Source organism: Podarcis bocagei, assembly GCF_964188305.1.
Source record: "Podarcis bocagei genome assembly, chromosome: 9".
In the NCBI taxonomy this organism is placed as follows: Eukaryota; Metazoa; Chordata; class Lepidosauria; order Squamata; family Lacertidae; genus Podarcis; species Podarcis bocagei.
The window spans coordinates 54,086,830-54,100,172 of NC_138134.1; the positions used below are offsets into that span (position 1 = coordinate 54,086,830).

General features: G+C 44.1%; 1 protein-coding gene across 14 annotated transcripts in view; it reads right to left on the bottom strand.

Annotated features, from left to right (window-relative positions):
* The window catches only part of ANK2 (ankyrin 2), a gene marked incomplete at its 3' end in the record, with an annotated part of 325,504 nt that overhangs the window by 159,774 nt on the left and 152,387 nt on the right, over positions 1-13,343 (bottom strand). For 3 of the 14 annotated variants that reach the window (XM_081208038.1, XM_081208040.1, XM_081208034.1), the window contains exon 1: positions 3,978-4,911. The exons of 8 other annotated variants lie outside the window; for them this stretch is intronic. In XM_081208038.1, coding sequence (XP_081064164.1) covers positions 3,978-4,100 — 123 coding nt within the window. In that variant the 5' untranslated portion in view covers positions 4,101-4,911. Of the gene's footprint in view, positions 1-3,977; positions 4,912-13,343 lie in introns of those variants that run through there. 3 more of the 14 variants (XM_081208018.1, XM_081208016.1, XM_081208025.1) reach the window with 2 other exon arrangements.

Sequence of the window (13,343 nt, forward strand, 5' to 3'; positions counted from 1 at the left end):
GAACCCTCCCCCCCCCCACTTCCCATTCAATAAGAGATAACAGAGCCCACAGGAAGATGCAGCATCACAATCACAGGGGCATTGTGAATCACACTTTTGGAAACCATAATCCTTGACTCTTTGGAACCTGGTAAGAAAAAAGAGCAGGCCAGATTGGGCCTGTTGAAAATGCACACACCCTTGTCAGAGTCTCACACATACCAACTTGAGGAAACATTAGTACATAGGGCTTATGCTTTCCCCTAAAGTAAAGAGAAGGAATCGAGCCAATTCTGTGTGTACAGCTGGTTTGTTTCTTAGGCATTTTTATATGTTTCCCCTCAAGCCAGATTCAATCTGAATTGAGGGGGGAAAGGACCTAGCTGCATTTAAACTGGTGCTATGTGCACAGCCTATAATTTGCCTTTGTCATCCCAATCCTGAAAGGTACTCAGGCCTTTTGTCTACCCAAAATTGTTTATGACTGCCAAGAAGGGTCTGTGTACATTCCAAGTACACTCATCACTTTACATTACACAGCATTATGTTATCTCCTTCTTTGCCGTGCACACAGATTTATATTTCTACAGGTAAAGGGCAACATTGCTTTAACCACACCCATTCCTGTTAGAAAGCAAGTTTGCTGTGCGACTGAGGGGGCTATTTATGTAACAGTGAATGTGCAGCTGCAGTAAAAGGCAGACACAGTGAGGCTGGCTGCTGAATATTAAACGGAACAAAGCAAATAGAAGCATAGTAATTCCCTGGTATATGCTGAGCTCTGACCTATTATTGCTTCTTAGAGGGGAACATGCTGATCTCCCCATCCTCTGTGGCCAACATATTCCTAACATGTGGACTCCTCTAAGTCTGCCTGGTTCTAATCAAGGTCATGCAGCAGTTTGTGCAAAAGAGATGCCAGAAGGGACTGGTTTAATTATATTCAACTTTAATTAAAGAGCCTCAGCATTCTGGTTTAAAACAGATAAAATCAGAGAGAGCTCTCCAAAATCAGTTCAGTGCAAAGCACCCTTCTACATGCACAGATGAGTTGGTAATCATATTTATATACTATACATAACAGTAAAATATACTATATGTTTTATAAGGAAATGATCAAACGTATAATCAAAGGGCTGGCTTATGCTGTAGTGTTCCATTTAGAGGATTAGGGTAGTAATCGCAATCTGCCTTCATCAGCTACACATCCCAGTGCTGCCTATATGGGAAATGGCATTCATGTCCTGATAAAGAGAATTCTAATGCAACTTAATGAACATAGCAAACAAAGCCTTCAAGAAGTCAGACAGATCACATCAGGCATCCAGCCGCTTAACGAACAGGCAATATATATATAATTGTCATGAATTTTAGACTGAATAATTCATTCCACAATAGCAAGGGGTGGGAATTAGATGCAATCCATAAATACACTGAGGGGGGGGGGGCAAACAGCAGGAATGGCAATTCTGGCAATTTACTAAACATATCTGCATGTTAAAATGTAGTATGACTGGACCTATGCCTGTGTGATATCAGCACAACAACATGGGCCGCAGTTAGGAATGTGTGTATGAAGGAAGGGAGAGAGAGGCAATTACCACCTGGAGCATATAACAGCAGACAATTTATATAGGCACAGAAGACAAAGTAGCACTACAGATGAGTTAAAATGTAGCAAATAAGGACGCCTTTCCTGTACTGTATACCAATGGATGCTTCCCTGCCTAGGTGTCCTTTTGGACACACATTAACGTATCCCATTAAACGTGAATATTGTACACCTGCTTCTTTAAGCAAGACTTGAGAAAACTCAGCTGATGAAGGGTTTGTGTTCATGCACTAACAACAACAACAACAACAATTTATCTGTACCCCACCCATTTGACTGGGTTGCCCCAGCCACTCTGGGCAGCTTCCAACATATATAAAAACATAATTAAAAAAATCAACATTAAAAAGCTTCCCTACATAGGGCTGCCTTCAGATGTCTTCTAAAGGTTATATGGTCACTCATCTCCTTGACATCGGATAACAGGGCATTCCACAGGGTGGGTGCCACTATCAAGAAGGCCCTCTTTCTGTTTACTACCGTATTTTTCGCACTATAGGACGCACTTTTTCCCCTCCAAAAATGAAGGGGAAATGTGTGTGCGTCCTATGGTGCGAATGCAGGCTTTTGCTGAAGCCTGGAGAGCGAGAGGGGTCCGTGCGCACCGACCCCTCTCGCTCTCCAGGCTTCAGGAAGCTATCCCAAGTCTTGAAAGCCCGGCGGGATGTCCCGCGGGCTCGCAAGGCTTGCGGGCAGCAGCCTGCACCCAAAAGCTGGGGACAGCGGGGAGCTGCAGAGCCGCCACCCCGCTATTCCCCGACCTGATCTGGAGGCTGGCGGGGGGAGAAGCAAGCCTGCTTCTCCCCCCCCCCCAGCCCCACAAGCTCCAGATCAGGTCGGGGAATAGCGGCATGGCAGCGCTCCGCCATCCCGCTATTCCGCGACCTGATCTGGAGGCTGGGGGTGGGAGAAGCAAGCCTGCCTCTCCCCCCCACCAGCCCCACAACCTCCAGGCTTCAGGAGAGCCCCACCGCCAGCCCCACAAGCTCGCCTCTCCCGCTGTCCCCCAACTTGGTTAGAAGGCTGGCGGGGGGAGAAGCCTGCTCCTCCCCGTCGCCAGCCCTGCAAACTCGGGAGACAGCGGGAGAGGCGCAGCGCGCCATTCCCGCTGTCCCCCGACTTGGTTTGGAGGCTGGCGGAAGGCTTCCTCCTCCCCCAGCCCCGCAAGCTCCCAGAGCGATGCCAAAGCTGCGCGCAGCTTCAGCATGGCTCTGGGTCCCGTTCTGGGGGAGGGGGAAGCTCGGGCTTCCCCGCCCCAGCCCCGCGCCTGGCGGGGGGGGAATAATTTCCCCCCCCTTTATTCCCCCCCCAAATCTAGGTGCGTCCTATGGACCGGTGCGTCCAATAGTCCGAAAAATACGGTAAGTAAACACCCTCATGATCTGCACCCCTGACAGTGTACATTTAAACAAAAAGCCACACCTCTATACCTTCAGAGGCAAATGCCAAGTGGGAGGTTGCCCTAAAATATATGAGTGGTTCTGAGTTGCGAAGAATATAACCTCAATGCAGGTCTCCACAATATCCAACAATACCACTATTGTTGTTATATTCTCTTCCAATTTATACAAAATCATTTTCCCTGGCAAAATAAGCAACAAGCATTGGGATGGGGAGGGTGTTTTAGCTTGTCACTAGCTTCCCAATCCTAAACACATCTCAGAAACAGTGGCAATATTACAAATACTTCAGAGAAGAATGACTGGAGAATGGTTGTCAGTATTGAAAAGCAGAGAAGCAGACAACCTAAGTTAATTAAAAACACACACAAAGCTTCTGCAGCGTACAGGATGAATCACATAACAATGCTGTAAAATGAACAGAGTGAAATGCCCATTAATAGAGGTGCAAAGGATCCACACTTGATGCCTACATTAAGCAACAGAACAGATTATTCAGTTTATAGCATTTGGATTTCATGTAAAACTGCATGCTAATGACCTGACAGCAAAAAAAAAAAAAAAAAAAAAAATGGAAACAGAGGGAAAGGGGGGAAATGTCTCAGACCTCAAAACCTATCTTGATTAAGCGCAGCACAAAATTGCAGTATTCCCTGCCAGTAAACAGTTTCAAAACAGCTGGAGACATAAAACACCTGGCTCCTGGGTGATCAAAACAGAGCCTAGGAGCTTTGAAGATAAAAGAAGAAAAGCAAAAGAAGTGCCATTGGCCATCTTCATATGCTTGCACCCATGTGGCTAGGAAATATTTTATTTGCTCTCACTGCAGTAAGCAAAACATTTATGGCAGGGTAGGGGATGCAAAATTTTGGAGTGGAAAGTGGAAAGGGAGACATTGCTGCATATCTTGCAGGGGACACCTGTGTACGTGTCCTATATATATGGGGGGGGGGAGGAGAGTGATGGTGGGGTACGTTTGCTCATACCTTGCGCTTCCGATTTTCCCTAGAGATTTTCCTTTGCCTTTTTCTCTCCTTCTCTCTCTCCTTCTCCCTTTCATCGTTTTCAGCCTCCCGAACTTTTTTAATAGAAGCAGCGGCGTGAGCCATTTTGCAGAGGGGAACACCTGCTCAGAGCAGTCGATTCCCACCACACTGAGATCCAGGCGATTTGTTTATCTCGCAAGGGCACAGAAGAGGTGATGCTGGAAGGCAGAAATCCACAGGGCAATCCTCTTCTCCCGCTCTTCCTCTTTCCCCCTCCTCCTCAGGCACCCTCTGATAGGTCACAGCTGTGATCCAGCCTCTGCAGCATCCATAATTCAGCACAAGATAGGCATATCCTGGTTTTTAAGTCTCCCCCTTGCTCCCCCCTGCACACATGTAGGAAGGAACATGCACACAGCAGCACAGAGAGCTATGGAGGAGAAACCTCACAGAAAAGCAGGAAGCACTTTAGATTTCCTGTGACGACTGAAGAAAATTCATCCTATGCACAAATTTCACCAGCTGGGAAGGTCTCTTGGGATTCCTCCAGACCGGCTGCATATGCTGGATAGAGAGCCAGGATGGAGCCACCTCTGTAGAATCCTTAGAAGTGGGTGGGTAGGGGTGGACAGCTCCTTGCAGCTACCAGCATCACCTCGTTACAGGGTGGGAAGAAAATGGTGCAGTCTGGCTTAATGACTTGCTGCTGCAACTGCCTCTGCTAAAAAGCACATGATATGCTCTGTTCTCCTCACATCTCTCCATTCCAGTCTTCCCTTCTCTTGCTTATTAAATGCAGTTATTCTCTCTCTCTCCTCCCCACCCTGCCGCCTTTCTCCACCCAAAAACAAAGGAATTGGGAGGATAAGGAGGAAACGTTGCTATGCTCAGAACAGACCGGCTGCAGCCTGTTCAGTCTGCAGGTAGCGACTTCCTAGCTAAATACATGGCTGAGTGAGCTGAGAGAGGGAGAGAGAAGGGAAGAAGCTGGGAATAGTCAGGTCCTCATTGTGTCGTTTTTTTAGAGTCCACGTGAGGCTGCATTAGGAGAGCTGCATTAAGAGGCGATCCCAGTGCTGCTCTGAGGGTGGACTTCAGCAAGGAAAACACGCAGCATAATCTGGGCTCAGCCTGTCCCAGCCAGCTAAATTCTGTGGGGGAGGGTAATAAAATGTAGAATATCTTAGTCTGCAGTATGCATTACTTAAAGGCTATCTGATTTGAGAAATGCTTACATTAGGAATAAAAAATTAAACCAAAACAGGATGATTATTGGAGTATGAGAAATGAAAACAGAGAGTGCATCTTTTTAATTACAAAAGAGGGGGAGGGAATTATCCCCTCCCAGAACATTTCAGATGAGCTTTTATTATCTTTTATATTAGGTGCAGATGGGGTGGGGTCTATCATCTCCTGACTGCATATCCCGCAGATTGCTTATCCCAACAGCCTATCCTTGCAAAACACCAGCCCCACCTACCTAGGAAGTATTTGCTCCTGCAAATGCATTCATTATAACAATGATTTCTTGAAATCAGCACAGCTACCCCTTTCGAGACACACGTAAAACAATGAGCCTGAAAAGCCACAGCAAAACCGGAAGTCTCTCTCAGCCCATAATTGAGTAAGTAAGCAATGCACATAAATGGTCTTTTCCCTAATCCAAGGGAGGAATCATGCATTCCTCTATTTTTAGCACAACATTGTCCAAAGCAGAAGGTAACGGGTATTTCCAAAAACTCTTCAATTAAATGGCCCTAATTTGGCTGTACTGCAAGGTCCTTTGGGCAGCACAATGGCTGAAGTGGTACAGAAGAGCTCTTCTCAGACCCAGTGTCTGCATTTCGGCAAGGCACAAAAGACAGCCTATTACTTAAGAGACCCAGGCATTAGGAAAGTGTTCCAAGGGAAGTGAATGGGAGTTCCACTGGGTAACAAACTCACTCAGCAGCTTCCACTAGTGAGTGCATCACTTAACCTGTGTTAAGTAATGTAATAATATACAATAATAATAATTTATTATTTATACCCCACCCATCTGGCTGGGTTTCCCCAGCAACTCTGGGCGGATTCCAACAAAATACTAAAAATACATTAAAAACTCTATGTAAACAGAAGTTGGGGGGCACACCACATTCTAAATGTACCTGCAAACACTGGTCTCCACATGCTCCACCCCTGACTTCTCTGCATTGAGTGGACATGCCTAAAGGGTGCTTCATAACACGCTCACCAAATGAGCTTAAGAGCCTCTATGTGATCCTGAATCATGAACACACTTAGAAGCCCCATACAGACCCTCCTATTCAAAGTGGGAAAGTCACAAGTGTTGGGGACCAGAATGCATAGGGATGTTGTATACACCCTGCATCCACTATTCATGTTTACATCACACCTGAACAGGTGAAGACAGCATCAAGGAAAAACCCTGACATTCTCAAGATTTGGGGAAAGGGAAGGGGATCTTCTTGGTACCACAATAAGCCTCTGAGACATCTGAAAGGCAATGAGACTTCTTACTGCTTTTCAAGTGTCTCTGAGACTCTGCAAAAGATGGATGAAGACTCCCCACCACCACCACAACCAACCTTCCCAGCTCATAACTGTGAAGGTAAGAGGATTCTCACCTCAAGCCATCCTGAGTCTTGAGCACAGTACAGTGGTACCTCGGGTTACATACGCTTCAGGTTACAGACTCTGCTAACCCAGAAATAGTACCTCGGGTTAAGAACTTTGCTTCAGGATGAGAACAGAAATCGCACGGCGGCGGCGCAGCAGCAGTGGGAGGCCCCCTTAGCTAAAGTGGTGCTTCAGGTTAAGAACAGTTTCAGGTTAAGAATGGACCTCCGGAACGAATTAAGTACGTAACCAGAGGTATGACTGTATGACATTCCTGCCCCTCCCACAGCTAAGAGAGAAGGCATGTGGTAAGCACAAATTTTGGATGGCCAGAAAGTAATGCAGAAGGCTAAGGAAAAGCCTTCCAATGGAGTAAGTAAAGCAAGCAGAAGACGCTTGGTGGAATGCTGTGGATGTAGTGCATCTTGATTTCAGCAAGGCTTATGACAAAGTCCCCCATGATACTCTTGAAGAGACTGGCAAAACATTGGCTGGACGAGGTAACCATTAGGTGGATTTGTAGCTGATTGCCTGAGCAAACCCAAAGGTTGCTCACTAAATGTTTCTCTTCATCCTGTAAAAAAGGGGCAAGTGGGGTGCCACAGGATTCTGTCCTGTCGTTCAACACCTTTATAAATGACTTGGATGAAACTGAGGGAATGCTCATCAAATTTGCAAATGACACCAAACTGGAAGGGGTAGCCAGTGCCACTGAAGACAGAATCAGGACTTAAGATGAGACCAGCAGACTGAAGAACTGATCCCAAATTAACAAAATGAATTTCAACAGGGACAAATGTGAGGTTCTACTCTTAGGCAGGAAGAACCAGCTGCACCAATATAAGATGTTGGACACCGGGTTCAACAGTAGTACATGTGCAAAGGATCTAGAGGTCTTAGCAGACAACAAGTTTAACTTGATTCAACAGTGTAATGCAGCACCAAAAAATGATAATGCTATTCTAGGCTGCATCAACAGAAGTATAATGTCCCAGTCAAGGGAGGTCATAGTCCTGTTCTAGTATGCCTTGATCAGACAACACCTGGAGTATTGTGTCCAGTTCTGGGCACCACAATTTCAGAATGATATTGACAAGTTGGAACATATGCAAAGGAGGACAACCAAGAATCAAGCATCTGGAAACAAAGCCTTATGAGGAACAGTTGGGGGAGTTTGATATGGTTAGCATGCTAAAGAAGAAACTGAGAGGAAATATTATAACCATCTTCAAGTACCTGTCACATAAAAGATGGAGCAAGCTTGTGTTTTACTGCTCCAGAGTCTAGGACCCAAACCAAAGGATTCAAGTTGCAAGAAAGGAGATTCTGACTAAACATCTGGAAGGACTTTCTGACTGTAAGGGCTGTTCAACAGTGAAATGGACTCCCTCAAAAGGTGGTGGACTCTCCTTCCTTGGAGGTTTTTAAGCAGAGACTGGATGGCCATCTGTCATGTTTGATCTAGTTGAGATTCCTGCATTGCTGGGGGTTGGACTAGATCAGTGTTTTTCAACCACTGTTCCATGGCACACTAGTGTGCCGCGAGATGTTGCCTGGTGTGCCGTGGGAAAAATTGAAAAATTCGAAAGATTTTTTTTTATAAAAAAAGTCAAATTTTTGCCCACTAGGCGGGCACCGGACTGTGTCCACCCTATTTTCCATCCGTCCTGGGTGGGGATCAGATCGGATGGGGTCGGATGAGAGCGGACAGCGGGTCCGCTCTCATCCGATTCCCCATAGAGAGCAGCGGGGCTCTGACATCTCCCTCTCCGCACACAGTGGTGGTGTGCCTCGTGATTTTTTTCATGAAACAAGTGCGCCTTTGCCCAAAAAAGGTTGAAAAACACTGGACTAGATGACTCTTAGGGTCCCTTCCAAGTCTACAATTATATGATACTATGAGTAAAGGAACAAACAAGTCTCTGTAAGGTACAGCAATATCCTTGTGAAAGAGTATGTTATGCAAATCTGATAGGAATACATTTTTATTTCTTCTAGTCTGGAAATATTTTATTGCCATCCCCGGGGCGGTATTTGAAAGCCACTCTTTTGTTTATCACCAATTACTGCTAGTGTGAATGGCCACTGTATTTATTTTGCACACATTTAAATTTGAACTGAATTGTCAGGTGGAAATTTTGGCATTTCCTTGTTATTTGACTCTCCTTTTTCTCTCTCTGTACACTGTGTTTATGTGTTTGTGTGTGTGTACGTACGTATATACACACACAATCTGTCATGTAAAGTGGACTAGAGTCTACAGATGCTTACGACATAAAAAGAATTATTAGTCTTTAAGGTCCCATAAGACTCTTTGTTGATTTCACATGAGATTATGGGACATCCAAATGCTCATTTAGTACATCATTACATCATTACACAACAAATCAGTGAATAGGCAACAGAGGGTTTCCTCTCCTCATTAGAAAATGCCATCCCCCATATTCTTCCTTTCTTTTCTTAATACAAATCCCCCTTTTCGAACCTCTCCAATCCTTCATAAAAAATATTAATCTCTGCATTATCTTTTGCTTTATGCTGCAACTACAGCTGTTACATCTCAGAAAATTCACTCTGCAGACTACTGAAATCTCTGCAGGATGCCAATGTTAAGATAATCCGGTAGTTTGAGACTGCTTGAACTGGAAATCTTCCAGTCCTAGCTTGAGTGGTAAATTAAGAAAACTTCAGACTTCACAACAATTTGCTGTTTTTTGTAGAGTTGTACAGATGGCCTCTGTGCCTGGAAAATAACATGTATGGGAGCCATGAGGCTCTCTTAACTACATAGATTGATAGCACTGTAGAGGTGGAAAGGACCACAGGGGTCATCTATTCCAAACCCATGCAATGCAGGAATCTTTTTGCCCAAAATGGAGCACCTATCCAAATATTACAGCTGGTAGGTAAAGGTAAAGGTATCCCTGACCGTTAGGCCCAGTTGCGGACGACTCTGGGGTTGTGGAGCTCATCTCGCTCTATAGGCTGAGGGAGCCGGCGTTTGTCCACAGACAGCTTCCGGGTCATGTGGCCAGCATGACTAAGCCGCTTCTGGCGAACTAGAGCAGCACACGGAAACCCCGTTTACTTTCCCACCAGAGTGGTACCTATTTATTTACTTGCATTTTGACATGCTTTCGAAGTGCTAGGTGGGCAGGAGCTGGGACCGAGCAATGGGAGCTCACCCAATCGCAGGGATTCGAACCACTGACCTTCTGATCGGCAAGCCCTAGGCTCTGTGGTTTAGACCACAGTGCCACAATGGAGATAAATACTAGAGCACTTCCTCAATATAAGTATTTCATTTTTTTCATGGCTTCCATACATTTTATTTTCCAGCACAGAGGTCAGGGAAAGCATTTCAAATATAATATTTGTTGTAATTTACTGTTTTTATTCAAACCCATGCAGCAAATCTCACATTGTCATTAGCTTTGCAACTCATTGGAGGTATTTCATACTCACTTTACTCACTGCTTATGTTCTACATGGTTACTCTTTTTTAATGTGGAAGGTAACTGTATGACTATTCCCAATATACCACCAGATGCAAAAGATATATTATATACTGATTATTCTCTTCCTAATCACATTAATGGGTGCATCAGCACCTACCCAGTCAATACTAGAATAGTTTATTACAAGCTCCCCGTCCTAATCTTTCTTTCCCAAATAAGTCATGTAACTAAACTGGAGGTTTCTGAACTGAAGGCCACATTCATTATTTACTCATTCCTCCCCCTGTTGATCAAAGGGAGGGAGTAATTCTGTGGGGTGTTCTTCTGCAAGAATGCCAAGCAGAAGACGGGACTGGTGCAAGCACTGAAAAGCTGCTACACAGGGAGGGAAATCCTTTCTAGTGCAGGCAGGAAGGAGAGTTGGCACAGTGTGCTACTACCTTCTCCTGAAAGACACAACCAGCAATCAGGGTATGTCCTAAGAGTTTTCACAAGGCTGCTTCTCTTCATGTCTTATACCCCACCACATGAATGAATGAATGAATAATAATAATAATAATTTATATGTCACAAATCTGACTGGTTTGCCCTAGTTACTCTGTGCAGCTTCCAGCAAATTATAAAACCACAGTAAAATGCCACACATTGCAGCTTTCCTCATACAGGGCTGCCTTCAGATGTATTCTAAAAACCAGATAGTTGTTTATTTCCTTTACATTTGACAGGAAGGTGTTACATAGGGCGGGCACCACTACCAAGAAGGCCCTCCCTGGTTCACAATGAGGGAACCACTATAAGGCCCTTGGAGCTGGATCTCAGTATCTGGACAATGCGGGTGTAGGTGCTCCTTCTGGCATACATACCACATATATATATACTAATTATGAGTGCAGCAGGATTTATTTATTTTTAACAAGCTATACCTAAATAGCACAAGTCAACCAGGTGAAAGCAAGAGTCATCAACAAAGGGCAAGCCCTTCATGATATTGATCTTAAAGTGGTCTAGAGCAAATAAATATTATGGTAAATAATAGGATGGTTGATCTAAGTATAGCTTGAAGTGGTCAATCACTGCCCAACGCATGCAGCATTTTATTGATCCTAAGGAGATGAAGTCCTTCTGCAGTCATCAGTCAAAAGGTTGGATGTTCAACATCCCGTTCAATAAAAACCGAGTTAGCCCTATGTAGCAGGGTACCCCACCCCCTTCTGGCTATTTTTTCCACTGGAGTGTGTGTACTGTGGAGCTGTAGCTCTGCTACAAATGGTATGTAGGAGTTGAGTGGGAGGAGAAGCAGATGAACAACGAGCCTGAAAGAACAGAACACAGGAAAAAAATTATGTCGCTTCTGATACAAGTTTGATGCAACTGACTGTGGAATCAGAAAATGAAATGCAACAGGATTCCTCCGGGGATGCTCTCTGGTTCTAGATTCACATTGTACAGCATCCTCTGTTTACACGGCTGACACGTCCTTTCTGCTTCTAAGGCAAACAGCTACAGAATGGTGGGAGGAGAGAATATGGAAGAGGTGAATAAAATGCAACTCACCCACTAGGCCCATAGTAAAGAGCTTTTAGCTACAGGGTGCTAGGGACAAAGGAGAAATGGCATAGCAATAAGAACACAAGAAGAGGATGACTGGATCAACCAGATGTATATTTGAAGCCCATGAGTGAGACAAGAGTGCAAATAGTACTTTCCTGCTCACAATTCCCAACAACTGATATTCAGTGGCATGCAATCATTGCAGCATGCAGTCAGCATCCCATAAAACAATAACAATTACTTAATATTTATATAGTACTTTGAAGCATTCAAAGTGTTTCATGTACATTACCTAGTTGGAATCCATGCAGCAATGCTGTAAGGATTGCATACCACCCTGATCTATTTTTAATGAAGAGTGACTTATAAATGCTTTAAATAAACAAGGTAAATCAGCGCTATTAGCCCTCGTATTGAAGATGGGGGAAATTGAGGTAAGAGAGTGCCTTGCCCAAGACTACTTATGTTTATGGAAAAGGCAATATATTAACCAAGGCCTTCCTGATTCACAGCTCAGTCTCTCAGCCATTTTACCCTACACCAGCTCTCAAAGTCACTAGGTAAGGAATCACTCCAATCCTGCAATTGAATTTAGAAAGGGGTTGTGTAGAGAAGGTTGAGGGGTAGAGCAAACAAAAAGCTACGAAAAAGTTCTACTTTAGAACAACATCTGTTAACAAGAATGTCTACCAAGATGCACTGCTCTCTGAATCAATTTATCCAATGTTACCTCTCAATATTGTTCAACGCTACCATAATAAAATGTAACAGCATTATTTCTATAAGACATTAGAATGTCCAAAGGGTTTACATTACTTCACTGATCCTTACAAGAATAATGCTAAAGTGTTTTAAACACTATTAAGTGCCATATGAATGGCATGCCACTATTCCCCATTTCTTCCACACTTCCGATGGGAGAGACTGAGGCTTGGTTGGGGTCGTCTGGGAAATTCATAGTACAGGCAGATCTGAATCAAAAATTTTCTGATTCACAGCTCAGTCTCTTAGACAAATATAAGAGAAAGACTTACAAATCCATATATGCGGACAGGAAGTAATGGCAGAATCAGACTCCCTCCTCAGCAAGGCAAAATCTACAACATAGCCAGATTGGCAACTGGAAGTTTACCTATTCAATACTAATGAACCTTATAATTGCATATACCCATATATGTGGTTGTGGTTGGGTGGGTGTCCACTAATTGTTTAGACTTTACCAACTATTTTAGCCAAATTAGATACCCAACTAGCACACCCATTCTACCGGATAGTCTGCTATATAATGATATTGATGTTGGCACCTGTCTATCTCGGGAGACAGTGGGAGAGAGCACCTTCGAGGGTAAAGTCAAGCGGTTGGAGAGTTACAGCGATTGTAATTACTGAATTTGTGGGGAAAGTCACAACCCTGACTGCTTCATTCAGATCATTGGCATGACTCTAGAGTGACTTTCCATGCAAGGCACATCACATGCTCTCCAGTGTTTTGTTATCACAGTGAAGAAGGCGAAAAACTGAAAACCCATGAATTTAAATAGCATCAAACCCACCCTAATAATCAGGTGCAACCACTTGTCAGACCAATGAAACTGGTTATATTTCAAATCTCACTGGTTAGAAAAGGCCTGAAGAAGTCCAGTTATAATTAACAAATCAATCAGTATTTGTTCTTGGCACTGTTTCTTGTGCCTCTGAACAGATCACTAATCTTCAGTGATAAGGGAATTTGCTTTCT